The 15,805-nt window shown below is 29.0% G+C and overlaps 1 protein-coding gene across 1 annotated transcript in view; it reads right to left on the bottom strand.

Moving 5' to 3' along the window:
- LOC129966076 (phospholipid-transporting ATPase ABCA1-like) overlaps window positions 1-15,805 on the bottom strand; it is a 63,213-nt gene that overhangs the window by 41,264 nt on the left and 6,144 nt on the right. Inside the window, exons 3-9 of the mRNA XM_056080445.1 lie at window positions 11,071-11,292; window positions 9,536-9,633; window positions 6,233-6,388; window positions 4,600-4,837; window positions 2,968-3,156; window positions 606-784; window positions 380-514 (exon numbers count right to left, since the gene is read on the bottom strand). Of these exons, the coding sequence (XP_055936420.1) occupies window positions 380-514; window positions 606-784; window positions 2,968-3,156; window positions 4,600-4,837; window positions 6,233-6,388; window positions 9,536-9,633; window positions 11,071-11,292 (1,217 nt within the window). The remainder of the gene's footprint in view (window positions 1-379; window positions 515-605; window positions 785-2,967; window positions 3,157-4,599; window positions 4,838-6,232; window positions 6,389-9,535; window positions 9,634-11,070; window positions 11,293-15,805) is intronic.

Consider the following 15,805-nt stretch of genomic DNA (forward strand, 5'->3'; position numbering starts at 1 on the left):
GTAGTTTTTCAATACAGAATTTCTCTTTTCGAATGCACATAGGAATTGAATCCGGCTTCAAACCAAGAAATAATGGATAGTTAAAGATTAATTAGTCCCCAAATGATGCTTATTTCTGAACATACGTCTGAAAACCTGTTGACCTGAGCAACAATTTGAAATCCTCAATGCTGGTCAAAAGATCGGAATTGCCTTTCCATGTTTAAAAGGAAATCCTTTAACTGTTTCTATCCATCACATCCGTCATCATAAGTACAAAATTCCACAACATTCAAGTGTAGTGTCCCCAATTTCAGCAATTTTTACAACACTTAGGGTTAATAACATCAATAATTTTCTTCCCTGATCTAAAAATTATTTAGCATTTTAAAAATATTACCTTAAACAAGTTATTTATCACTACACCTGGATACATATCAGTCGGTTCGGCTTCAAAAAACTCAGAACTGTTATCCTTTCCCGTTAGTTGTATGTCCTCTTCATGATTAGATGGTTCTCCACACCAGTAATTTTTCTGCATGGTAGAATTATTAGGAAAGTTATTTAATAATTTAAAATTATTCAAATATCAAAATAAAATAAAATGACGAAAAATCTCAGCTTACTGTGAATAAGAAGTAGAACGGCTTAGGAACACCCGGTTGCCAAGGCCAGACAGCATCTAGGTACCAGATGGCAAACATGAAAAGAACGCAAGAGACCAACATCATAGACAAAGTCATCGACATATTCATATCTGGTATCAATGAAAATTCACCGATATTATTCCATTGAACACCTTCAGCTAAAAATAAAAACATATCGCTTGATGTTAGACATTGTCAAAATAAAAATTAAAATTCGCAGAATGTTGTTCCAATCTACAAAGCATCAGAGGAATTATGGCGGGCATTTAAAATAAATTAACTGAAATATGAACTCGATTGGGATGTCATGCCCATTCATTAAACAATTTTTTAAAAATTCCATTTTTAATTTAAATCTATAATTTAGAGATTGTAATCAAGTTGAGATATGTTTCCTCAAGTTAATTAGTGACAAGAATAATCTTTTTTTTGTCATCTCAACGTTAAACTTTGATGAACATATCTCATGCAATTTTAGTAACTTAATATGGTTAAAATTAGCTATGTATCGCCAAATTTTCTGTCAGCTCACCTAAAAAGTGAACTATAGTTTGAAACAGAAATGATTAAACCACAACTAAACCAAAAATTGCCTTGTTGAAACTAAACAAGTGTATCAAAAATATGAGGAGAGAAAGCAGAATCGTTTAAATTTGCAAGTCTGTATATGAATTTCGTAATTTAATTAAGGGCTATTCCGAAGGCTATTCAACAAAAATTTTACTGAATCATCCAAAAAAATTCAATGTTCTTTAATAAGACATCAGTTTTCAACCTAAAAGAGCGATTATATATTTTTATAGTCAATTAATATGTATTTATATTTGTTATGTTTATATTAGTGTATTAATTTATATATCCAAATATCTGAAAATTTTTTACAAATTTTAAAACTTTTGTTTACTTTTGAAATTGAACCTTAATGATAAATTAAACAAAAATTCAAAAGATTGTTTTAAAGCATGTCTTGAACAAAAAACTATCCAACTCAAAAAATAAGCTTCTCTCTACATCTATACTAATAACAATAGAAGAAAAAAATTCAGGATGAAATACTTTTAGCAATAGTGAAAATGTTTTAAATTTGATTACAGGAATTAAAAAAATTCTTATAAAATATTCTTAGAATATTTTTTTAAAGATAATTCAAAATAAATAGATAGAATTTGTAGTAACTAAATTGGATCAATAACAGAAAATCATATTAGAAATACCAATAATGGAAATAAAATGAATAAAAATAAGATAAGAGTCACCAAACGTGGAAACCAAAACACTAAATAACCGTACAAAAGATACAATTGAATCCTCTTGTACAGTGGAGAGTCTCAGAGCAAGGGATCAACTAGCTGATTCACCAAGGATATTATTATTCGCCGAACTATTAATATTATTATTTGATTTCAGATAGATCATTTAAATATAGCTTCATGTTGATGGTTCTGGCAAATTATCTAATATTAATGCCGTCTTATTTTAATGAATCCTTTAATGGAGATCGTCTCATAGCATCATAGCGCTATAAAAAAATGAAAGAATTCAGTTAATCCATCTTTTGAATTCTGCGATAAAGAAAAATTAATTTTTTTTTTAAAAAAAATGTGCGGCAATTAAACTGGCATCATTAAAAATAGAAATTATTGCATTTTGTAACGGTGTGAAATATATTTTTATGCTATAATATTTTTGGAAGTTAAAGCGAAAAAATACCAGAATTCTGCTTAATTTTTAATTAATTAGAAATTTAATTAAAATTTCGAAAAAACATTTCGAAGTGCATACCGAAGTCCTACCGGTAAAATATACATGTGCCAAATTTGGTAGCTGTAAGTCAAACGGTCTGCCCTGTAGAGCGTTGACACACACACACACACACACACACACACACACACACACACACACACACACACACACACACACACACACACACACACACACAACTGTTTCACTTTACCTCCTATAAAATAGTGAAGAAGTGGCATAGCGTTTTCGAAAACTAGAGACAGTTAAATGCAAATAGAAGTTGAAAGCGAACGAAGGGATCTAAATGTAAAAAATTTCGAGCTATTTAGTTTTTCCTTCTTCCCAAAAAACTGAGTGCCTGATATACTAGTATAGATTTGTTAGAAGATTAAAAAGTTAATTTTGAATTATTTGAATCTTGATGCGGTTAGCCTTTGATAAAAATTCCATATGGGAGTTGCATATCTTAAAATTTTAAAAAATTAGATCTTATATTTTATAGAACCGTTTACACATTATATTCTGGAAATAACTAATTATAAAGAATGAATAAAAACTTGAAACAAAGGTTTAAAATTTTAAATATAATTTCTCTTACCACTTGCTTCATACACAATAATAATTTGGAAAGCTGTTAGCAAAGCGCCTGGTGGCAATAAGCAGATTTCTAGTTTACTTCCCACAGATAACGCAAAATAATCCTCGGTTTTCAGAAAAAAATACTGTGACATCAGCGACGAAAAGGAGACATCGCAAATAATTAACATAGCAATTATTGCAAAAACAGCTGTAAGAAAAAAAAGTCGGGATTAAATGGACGTGCACTGATTCAGATTATTATTTCTAATATTAATTTTCAGATTAATATTTCTTAATATTGTAGTACAAATAGTTTAGTTAAAATATTGTAAATCATGTTGTGAGAACATATTTGACAATTTTCAAAGCACGGAGTTAGTCAAAACGGAGGACTTTATTCCGCAACAAGTAATTATTATATTTATTTCAATATGCATAATTTAAGAGGTAAAATATTTATTTCAAGCATCACAGTTGTTCAATATTGTTCCTTTTCTAACATGGCATATATCAAATGGGCATTACAGATTTTACTATTGCAAATCTTTGCCTTTATAGGCATTTGCAACTACGATGCAGATTTTTTTTTAAATAGCTGATAGTTATTGGACATGTAGACACATACATACTCAGAAAAATAAATCTGAGATTGTTATAGTCAAAGTTAATTGCTTCTTAATCTTTCATCTAAGTGACTGATTGGTCGGTCAATATGGTAAAGTGATATTGAGGTAGTTGCGTATTTCTTTAAAAAAAATGTGATGTGACACCATCTTGTCATATAAGGATATTCAAACTGTTTGCACTGATTATAAATGAATAACTTGCATCAAAATAACGATGAAATAAAATATTATAATGCACAATACAGAAAAGAATTTGAAGCTTTGTTTGTATACATAATAATTAGCCTATGTGATCTTCCTTAATAATATGGGCACTATCCATACAATAGTCAGTTTCACACTAGATACTGCGAAGTATATTTGTTCGAGACTGAGTCTCAATCAATAGCCACTTGCAAGTTCTGTGTTTATAGCTATCGAAATCTCCTGGACTTACTTTTTCTATGATTATTTCAGTGGTATATATAACAGACTCTATCTAATGTCTCTTTTCTGTACAACAGGAAACGAAATGAATGTAGACATAGAAAATGGACAACCGATTATATGTTGACTGTATGACCAAAAAAGTCATATATGAATATGTTTTTTAATGCTCTCGAGAATTTGACCTGCTATAAAATCCAAAACAGTAGCGAACAGAGGCCATTAGTACATCCAACTAGTATACCAGGTCATGTAGTAAAGAAAAACCCCTTAACAAGAAGGAAATAACTCTAATTAATAAGAAGCAATTAATTCATAACAAGCAATTCTCCAAAGCTGCTACTAATTTAAATTATCAGCATTAAAATATATTTCAGCCGTAGTGAAGGGTTTTCACTATATCTTTCAGTTTAGTTATTCCATCATATTTCCTTTTGTGATTTTGGCATTTTATTATGTTTCCTTTTCTCCTAATAGTTGATCTGTTGAAATTTTAAAACTCATTGAATAAAAAATTTATATTATGTGATTCGTTTCCCAAAACATAAATGCATTCTTATATTTAGTTTTCGAAAAAGATTATCCATAGAAATACTCACCCCGGTTGAAAAATATACTGCAATTCATGCAAAACAGTATTATACTGGCTAGATATAACAGCAGAACGATGAATAAAATCATAAAATTCGAATGCTTCACAAACACAATTGCATTTTTCATTGGAGATTTATAGAGAATTACTATGACCAGAGCATTGATGAAAGCAATAATAAAATAGTTCATGAATGTGCTTGTCCAGTAGGTGCTGTTTGTCATGCCCATCATTTTCAGAAGCTCCTAAAAATTAGAAACAACAAACATGGTTAGAATTTGGCAAAACGATTTCTGCGTTTCATTAAGCATGAAGGATTCGAAGTATTTGCAGGAGCAAATTTTATAATTTAGTAATTGTATTATTTATTGTCGATGTTTTTTTTTTGTTTCTATTTACTTCGTTTATTGGAAAAATGATGTTTGGGATGGTGAATGTTTGAAACAGTATAAGTGCTATAAATGGTATTGACAATTTAAATATGCTACAAAATACACCAGTGGTGATTCAATAGTTGGAAGTTCTCCATTAGTGTCTAATCTTCACAAAAAGGGGGAAGGGGGTTACCGTACGAATCAGTGTTTAAAATCTCGTCAAATTCATGAAAATCTAGGTATCAGTAAGGGATTATATCACATAGTTTTGACTGCAATGCAAAAAATAATAATAATAATAATAATAAATAAATAAATAAAAAATCGACCCTGTTTCTTAACTGAAGAACATTAATCAAGCCGTAACTAATCTGATGAATAGTTTAAATAACTTTCAAAACTGTCTAAATTATAATGGATCAGAATTTTTAATTTCCAGATTTGCTCTTATAGACTTTCTTTTATAGTCTAAATTAAAATCGGTATTAAAAAAATAGACAAAAAAAATCAGGAAATTTTTTTAAAAAAGTACGTGCAGTCCAAATAAAAAATGCATAGTAGCCAATTCACTAGTAGAAGATTCTTTGGACTTAGAATGTAATGAGGTCAACGTTTTGATAAACTAAACTCTCATTGAAAGACACTCTTAACAATTATTATTCTTTTTAAAAAAAAAAAATCAGAGTTTTTTTAGCTGATTATGCATATAGATGGTGATTATCGTTTGTTTGATGACATTCTAAATGTGTAGTTTTCAACATAGAATCACTAGAATTTACATTCTGCTTTCTTTTATTGTTGCAATGCCCTTGTCTGAAAAACTTGTCTTTGAAATGGAGGAACAGGACTTCCAGACACTTGATTCCATAAAAAATTGTCCTTTTGTAAGAATCAAATAACATTAAGTTCGTTGAAGATGACGACTCTTTTATTGTTAAGAAATTAAGTTGCTAGATCATTGTCGGAACAAGGTACAAAATAATGAGCTTTAAGCTTTGAAATAATAAGTTAATTTAATAATTTAAATCCTCACTATATTCTATAAACATACCCAAATAAAATTGGGACTATAGTTTTTGCAGCATTTATTCCATATGGTAAAATAGATTGCAGTTTGCAGGCGGGGAAATGACGCGATTACAGCATACAGCAAATAACTACTTTAACTGAAATAGTCGGTGTTATAAGATTGTGATGTCCCATGAATTAATTGCACTCTGTTGATTTTTAAATATTTATAGAGACTCAAGTTTAATTCAAACATACCTTTGATCCGTTAGTTTTCTCTTCAACAACTCTCTTTACAATATTGAGAATGAAAATCAAGTGCCCATAATACACGACCCAAGAAGCAATAGTCATTGAGTTGAAATTAGCTGCACTTTCTTTGTGCTTAGGGTAAGGGAACTGCTGCATCCACACCTGTCAACATAAGGAAATCATAAATACTGCATGAATAAGTAAATGCATTCAGCATTGTTAAATATGAATTAATGAGTAAAACCTGGTAATTTCACATTTCCAAAGATATACAACTGAATAACACGAATTACAAATAGTTCAGAAATATGCAAATGAGTATGAAATATTTACTGAATGTGCCAAAATGATAAAATGCAAACATAAATGATTAAGTATCTAAGAATTTAAGTTCTAAAAATATGAAATTTTGCTAGTGGAATTCTTAGTTTTTTTTGTAAATGTCATTTAATTTATGGCCCAATTTTTTCACTGCATGGCAGTATTTCTCATTCCATGACATGTTGGTATGTTCATAAGATTCTTGAAGGTAGTTACTAAATCATTTTCTCGTGCTCACAATGAACTCATTACTATCTCAAAGTTACTTCCTATGCAAATAAGTCTTCAGCACATATAAAAATCCGATGATGTTAAGTCGAGATAATTTGAGGAAGGAGGGAAGAGTTGCCACCGATGTAAATCCTAGTTAATTAATCTTCTGAAATCTCATATTTCAGCATATAACCTTGAATTTTCGTGATGTAATACTAGTCTATTTGTTCGTAAGGCAAGTTACAGTTTATTCAAAAGAAAACGTTTTTCTTCCCTCATGGAGCTTATTTTAAATACGAAAATTTAACAGGAAATCATTCTCCAATGATTAGAAAAAAAAATGATGTCGTTGTCAATTTGTTGCGTGTTCTAGCAAATCGCAAGTTTTTCAGCTATGAAGAACCTGAAAGGAAGCTTTTAGGAACTGCGTAAAGGAATGCAGTTAACGCATTTTGGCGTATCGGAGTGTCACCCGTAGTGATTTATAGGAAACAATAGAAAATAAAAATTAAGTACTATATGCAAAGGGACAAACAACCAATGCTTATACATACAAATTTCAATTTCTCTATCGTTTCACTATAACTGGTGAAAGATACTTCCAAACGATTGTTCGATTATTCATTATACGATTGTTCATTACTTTTAGATGAAACTGAACCATTAAATAAACGATATTTCTAAAAAATTTGAATAATTTAATGTCAGTTTCTCCGAAATAATATGTATTGATAAATAAACAAATTATTGGATACCCTACGTTATTGCAGTTACAAAATTTCGTGAACTTTAATTTCTGTAACTGATTATATCTTCAACCAGCCACTTTGGGCTACCTGATGGTTTGTCAGAATGCTAATTGTATTTGATTTCAATCAAATCAACTGTGCAGAGCTATACCCATGATTATCTTAATAAGTATTTCTAAGTATCAAATTACGGCAGAGATTAAAGTTGTGCTATTTTAAAAGCTTTATACCTGGCTTGTTCCTTATAACCATGGGTTTTCCTAATGGAGTAAAATCCCATGATATCTTAGAGTTGATTAAAATCTGATTAACTATTTGATTCATTTCTATTCTAATTGTATATTTTTTTTCAATTAATATAAATTTACTTTCATAGTTCTTATGTAAACTGCTCAAATAATATGTTTTTTGTCAGATCATTCTACTTACTTTTCAACAATGGAAGAAAATCTCACGATTAAATATTTGATGAAACAAGGAAAAAGGTTTAAATTTGATTTATATGGTGAAGTTTAATATTGAAAATTATGCTAAAATTATTTTTGGTAAACTATCAAAATTAAAAGAAAAAAACTGTGCTCCATAAATTAATATATCTAATGAGAAAGTTCTAAAAATTTTAAATGGTATAGAAACCAATATTGTATAATAATATTCCCGATGGCTATCAAGACCCCTCCCCACCGTACACCAAAATTTCATTAATTTTTTTATTAATTAAAACTCTAATTATAATTTTTTCAAACCATTCTGAGATGCCCATTCTACCCTCAAAATATGTCTTCAGCAAATTTGGTAGCTCTTGGTCGAATGATCTATCCTGCAGAGAGATAGTTTTTGATTATACGTTCTCGTATGATCCATCTTATTTAAATTATTAGTAGAATTGGGGATAGTTTTTCTGTACATATTCGCTCTTTCCAGTATTTTAATTTTTTTTAAAAAATACTATGCATATTTTACAAAACATTTAATTGTTTAAATTTCTGTGTATCTCATTCATGGCATTGTAACGATATTAAATATTTTTTGGGAGCATATTATTGCGGCTTTATAACTAAGCTTAAATTTTAAAAATAAAATGAAGATAGAGAAATTAAAGTTAAAAATTTTCACGCTACGGCTCTTCAGATTAGAAACGCAAAACATTTTTGTTTTTTATTGACAAGGATTGTCCGGAGATGTTTCATTCCGACCTAATACAAACTCAGACTGCCAAAGAATTATGCACAACGTTTCAAAATCATTCTATATTTTGTTAGTTATTTTTAGGAATTTTTTATATTGTTAATTGAATTTCATGTGGACTCGTAATCAACGAATATTTATTGAAAAGACACACTTTCTTTCAATAAATTGTTTCAAGAAACCTTTCAATATGAAACTGAAATATTATTGCAGAATAACATAATAGTAACATAGCATCCAGGAGATAATAGTTCAAACTACAGAACAATCGAGAAACGGAATTCCTTATTTAGAACAACTGGCAGACATTAAGCTGCTGCTGTCACTCCGCAACTATCACAGACTCTAGATTATAAAGTGTTTATCCATTCTAATATGGCTGCACATTAATCTTGAGGGGCCACGGAGTCACACACACACACACACACACACACACACACACACACACACACACACACACACACACACACACACACACACACACACACACACACACACACACACACACACACACACACACATATATATATATATATATATATATAACGTCTTAATAATATGAAGTAACCTAACGTCATCTAGAGCATGTTCTCTAAGATTCTCTCTAAGATTTAATAATTATCTACTGGATCCTGATTAGAATTAGCACTTTGAATAGTGATAAAAGTATTAAAAGTCAATGATGCGGACTATAGTGCATTAACGAAGCAGTAACTAAGATTTTGATTCTGTCTCTAAGTTGACCGAAAAAAACTAATGTAATTAATTCACTAACATTTAAACAAAACATCAAGTACAAACTGTACAAAAATATAAAATATATAACAAAATTACTTACTTTATATTTAAATTGTTTATTGTGTTCTTCCATCTTTCTTTGGATAAACGTTTCTTCTACTGCGGTTTGCCAAGTAAGGAATAAAGACGCGGTATAATCTGGCAAAAAGAAGAAAAGGAAAAAAAAAGTATATGAATAATTAAATAAATGAATATTATAAAAAAGTTGAAGAAACATTTTGTTCTTCAAGAATCAAAATACAAGATTGTAAATTAATATAATTTTGCTGTTTAAACAAACAAACAAAAAAAATTGCAACCAATTAATTTATTAGAAAATATTGGTTAGTTTATAAAAGGCCGTTATTAATTTAAACTGCTTCATAAATCATAATACTTTCTAACATAGATGAACATAGACAAATTTTATGAAAATCTCTTTCTTTGTACATAATTTTCCTGAATTTAATGTTATCTCCATTTTCCTCCATCTTACCTCCTCCTCATTTCTTTTCCCAGTACATGTTCGATTATTTCGTGAACAAATAATGTGAAGGAAAAAATTGTTTACATCCATTTTTACATACATTTTCTTTTCACTGACGCGTTAAAAGAAACCGGAACTAGTTGTCACACGGGAAAAGTTGTTATATTCAAATTTTAAATTAACCGCCAGTTGAAACTCACCTTTCTCTTACTGGATGGGTAGCTCATTCGTGTGGCATCTACGAAGATTTTTAGACTGTTTACAGTGATTAGCAAAAAAACTGTTGATGTAAGTATTAAGTATGCCATTATTTGCAATAATTTTTTTAAATTTTTTTCTTATTTGCGACGCAACCTTTGTAAGTATTTATGTAAAGTAGATACAAAACAAACTTTGAAGCAAGCTGCATTGAAATTGGAGATTAGAACTAGTTAATATGATTAATAAATTTGAAAAACGGAAAAAAATTCAGTTCCGACAGAAAATATGCTTTTTAGTTACTGAGTTTGCATTATTTTCTGAATTAAAAACAATTTAAAATCCAAATTTCAGGGGTATTGTTTATGGGCTATGATAACATCCAAATGATGGCTTTATGGAAACTTAAACGGTCTCTGTATTTATGAATTTGTATTTGATTTATTTAATTTGCCTTAATATACGTATCATCAATACTTTCTTTGTTGTTAACACGCTTTAAAAGTTTTATTTATCAATCATAATTAATATGGTGACAGATAGGGACACTAAATATATATTATGTTTAAAGGATTTCAAGTGAAGTTTTGTAACAGATACTATCAAACAAATTCATGACTAAAGACCTTCCTTATGAAATATTTAAGCATTATTTTCCTTAAATTTAGAGTGCAAAATTACGAATAAATCGCATTTTCTTCACTTTCTCAATATTGGATAGTTTCTGTTTTTTCAGATCTTCAAAATGTCTTACGCAAAGACAAAAAAATTCATAAAGAAAATTCCAGTCTAAATTTATTTAAAAACTAAGGTTCTGATCAATATAATTAAATGTTCTTTCAAAAATCACAGTAAAACAGATTAATATGCATTGCCAAAAAGGCAAAAACACACACATAAAAAGGCAATACCATTTTTATCATGTGGACCGTTCATACGATATTTTCTGAACGTTTCAAAGGAGTACGGTTCATAGAACCAAGTTTTTTCTCTGTAACGAATCTTGTAATCCAAATACTCTGGCAGTTTATCGTCAAAGTCATGGAAAACTGTTCCGATAAAAGCTAACTGTCTTCTTGATATATATAATGTATAGCTTTCCATCTCCTTTTCAGAGTCCATGCCTTTTGTAGCTAAAATGAATGAAAAATATTATCATCTATTATGTAATTATATGCATAAAATGTTGATATAGTTTCGAGATAGAGTAAGAATATTCAAAGCTTCAATTATATAATTAAACCTCTTTGTTTGAGGATGCTTAATAATATGTCCTAGTCTAAAATTGGATTAAAGTCTACATTATGAGTCTAAAATTGGATTAAAGTCTACATTATGAGTCTAAAATTGGATTAAAGTCTACATTATGAGTCTAAAATTGGATTAAAGTCTACATTATGAGTCTAAAATTGGATTAAAGTCTACATTATGAGTCTAAAATTGAATTAAAGTCTACATTATGAGTCTAAAATTGGATTAAAGTCTACATTATGAGTCTAAAATTGGATTAAAGTCTACATTATGAGTCTAAAATTGGATTAAAGTCTACATTATGAGTCTAAAATTTTATATATGTCTACAATTATGTGTTTAAGAACACATGCCAAATCTCATTTATCTTGCTTATTATATATCATGTTGATATACATAAGGACAGACGAACAGTCTGCCTGTCCACGGATTTACTCCAATTTGAATATTAGTGTAAATAACGCATGATAATAACGTATTAATAACGATATAATATTCATGTTAATAACGCATTTTAAAATTTACCCATTTAATGTGCTTTTTCGAGATATTACGCAAACTGACAAAGCCCGCAGATTAATTTGAAATAGATATTCAATTCTAGCAATAAACTTATTTGATCTATTTCATATTAGTTCGTTGAGTTTTCGAACTTTTGTACTCAAATGAAAACAGACAAACTTCCAATGACGGATAATACCCAATATTTAATAGATATGTATAGTGTAGATGGTAAAAAGGCAAGCAGAATATCACCCGCTAACTTGTTGACATTTTTGATGATCTTGTTTCTGAATCCGTTAATCACAAATTGACATATTTTTGAAAAAAGAATTTTTTGGACTGAAGGAAGATTCCTTCGTATGTCGAAATTTCTTTTCACGTTACGTAGCATCTACTGCCTGTTTTCAAGTACAAAATCTGTTCATGCTTTTGCACATAAATTGTTATCTCGAAAATAGCACTGAGATGTCACGTATCTGCAAGAATTTATAAGCCATTTTTTTTTTAAGATCTTAAACTTTTATGAAGTTTATAATCTAGATGTTACAAATAGATGTTATCTAATAGATATTATTTACAAATATGTAACAAATAGATGTTATCAAAAACATCTGTCAAATTAACTTAAATTTCCATTTTATACTATTGTTGCTACCTTATAATGAATTAAAAAAAACGATTTTAAAATTTTGTAATATTTGTAAAAATCAATTACTTATACAAGAAAGTAAACATATATTTCATGCTAGAGTTAGATTTACCTCAATGAAATATAATCTGTAACTTCATTATTGATAAAAATGAAATAATCTACAGCACAATTTTTTTTAAATCTCATTAATCGCAGAGAGTTATTTTTCAATAAGTTATTGATTATTTGCAAAGGGGGCATAAAATTTAGATAATATTGTGAATTATATATTAAACATGTATATTCAAAATATCGAATATAAAAAATCATTTTTAAATTTCAAAAACGAATTTCAGTCTTTTTCGATCTTTAAAAGAATGTTATCAAATATATCATTAAAAGAACGTCGGATCAATATATGTAAGTAACATGAAATCTGAAATCAATTTTTGTAAATCCTTTTTCTGCATCAGTAAAGTAAAAGAAAACTTTTTTTAAATACGCTTCTTCACATTGTTTTAGTTATTTTGAATTTCTTTTATAAAATTATTTCTGGATGCCGGCGTGATACTGCACATGAGCTGAAAAAATATAGTTTCTAATTAATAAATTTAGTTGATTATTTGTCTGTTTAAACGTCTGTTTATTAATTTGATTTCCTATAAGAAAAAAATGATATTTCAATTTTATCGTATAGTTTATCATTGTAGATACTATTATTATATACAAGACGTCCCAAAAATTGTGGAAGAAGCGCCTACTTCCTTTAATACTGCACTTAGACACATACTTCTAGAAACAAAGTTTCAATAAATAAGATAGTCATTTTATGAAAATACTTTGACTTTTGTGAAAATTAAAAATAAAAAGCTAAAAAATTAATTTTTCATAAGTCCCACAGTGTAAAAATCACAATTAATGAAACATCCTTTTTTATATTCATCTATGCACATGCAAAGTAAAATTATTTTCAAATTTATTTGGGATAATCACACATTTAAATGGATACACCTATTTCAGAAATGAAAATTTTTTTTCTATGTATAAAATTATCACAAACAAATATTTATGCACTAGTTGCATCATCCAATCATCATGACTTGAAATAAGTTTGCTAATCATGGAATTTTTTTAAATTATGATATTTATCCCTTTGATTAGTCGACAGTTAAAACTTCGGTTTCATAACGAAAATAATCAAAATCTGAGGAGATGTGCATTTAAAATTTCTAATATAAATAGTTCAATATCGAATAAGAAAAATATGCACTTTATTTCTGCATGATGATAAGTTTTCTAAAATAATGCTATATTTCAGTAACAAGGAACGTTTTGGAAAGTCAGAATTTAGGCCGCATGGAATTTTCTTCCAAATCCCTGGCTTCCTTCTTGGAAGCATATTAACAGACTAGTTTAGCTATTGTAAATACAGGATGCTAGTAGGTAAGGAAAGTAAAGATCCTGTAGTTCACAATTGCTAAACTGTGGAGAATCATTAAATTTAGAGAAGAATGAAGCATTTTGCAAGTGATATAGAATTTGCCATTTAGGCTAATTTTTCACATTATCCTCTTGTTAGTATCTAAAAGTTCATTAGGAAGTCAACATTCCAATGATAATGCACAGAATATTTCAACATAATAGATAGCATCTATACAGTATTCATAAGTTTGTGGACTGCTACAATCTGAAGATGACCACCGTCTAAATTTATGTATTTGGAGCCTGCTTGGAATATTCCAGATGATAGCACCAATCATCAAAAAGATCACTTTTGGAACCATAAAATTTCGTTCTTCGTCTGAAGTTCATCACCAGTTACAATTTTCCATAGAATGTTTTGGGTAGTTAGTTGGTCCTGTTCAATGCAGCAATACACTGAAAAGTTATCTATATATTCCATTAGTTTTGAATAGCATTGTATTCAAAACTAAAGGGAAAAAACTATTAAAATACTGAGCTAAAAGATGAATTGCCATCTTCCACACATGTGGTTGTAATATGATTGCGCTCTTCCTTATCAGCTGTAAAACAATGGTTGAATGCCGAATTCCATGTTCGACTTGTCAATTTGGCACCGAAGAAGGATCTATAAATCACGTTATCAAAGCCTGTGAACTATGGCGAGAACACAGACACAGACGACCAAGAAACTGGATGTCTCTTGAAGTCAAAGAACTCATAAATATTCCAGTCATTAAATCTTCTATTAGGGACATTTTGTCAAATCTTTTGTATTCAGATCTCTCCAAAAGTAAAAAATTAACACTCATTTAATGTATTTTATGCATTTTTAATGTTTCACAACTTAATATGTAATGTTTTTTATTCTTTTTCTAAGCCAATATGCGTTTCCTCTATTGTTTGCAAAGGTCCAATGTCAGCAAGTAGTTTATTCCTTCGTGCTGGGTGGGATTGCTCTTCAGCGGCCCCATCAAGTTTCCCGCATGTTCCCTGGCTAGGTCGGGGTATCGTGTAATATGACGTAAATTGGCGAGTAAGAACCTGTTGAATTTTCTGTTAACTTGCCTCTTCATTTTTATTTATTATATATAACTCACTTCCTGTAGATGTGTCGGATATCTGTCAATGAATTCAAGTAGACATTCTTGGTACTGCAAATGATGAATGAAACGGATAGCAAGTACGCAAGTATTGTTAAAACAATGCAGCTCTATAAGTGTCAAAAAATGCAAGAACAAATTTTGCAAACACTTCAATTAATGTATCTACTGTCGAACGTTTTTTTTTTTAAATTTAATATGAGATAATAAGCGCATCATTATTTTGGATTCAGCCCTTGTGTATTATCCCTTAAAATACAAAAAAGAAATTTCTTTCAAATACCAGTCAGAGTTTGAAACAATGTAAATGTTATCCAAGTCAATAAATTTAATATCTTTGTAAATTTTATAGGCAGAAACATGAAATTTTGTGTGAGCATAAATTAATGTAAGAAAAAAAATATTATATTTTTACACTATGAAGGATGAATAAAATATTAAGTATTTTAACATTTTTATTATGAAACTTCGCATAATTCAAATTGTATTTATACATTTGTCCATCTTATCAAATGAAATTTTGTATTTAGAAGTATGCATCTAGGTATTATACATAAGGAAATAAACCACTTTCTTAGAAGATCCTGTATATCATTATCACTTTATTCTATGAGAATATTGAAGTGGTACTGTCAAAAAGTTTCCAATCCAATTTCTAGAACAAAGCATTACTACAAATGTCAATTAAAAGGAATA

This window comes from Argiope bruennichi, chromosome 4 (genome assembly GCF_947563725.1).
Source record: "Argiope bruennichi chromosome 4, qqArgBrue1.1, whole genome shotgun sequence".
NCBI classification, from domain to species: Eukaryota; Metazoa; Arthropoda; class Arachnida; order Araneae; family Araneidae; genus Argiope; species Argiope bruennichi.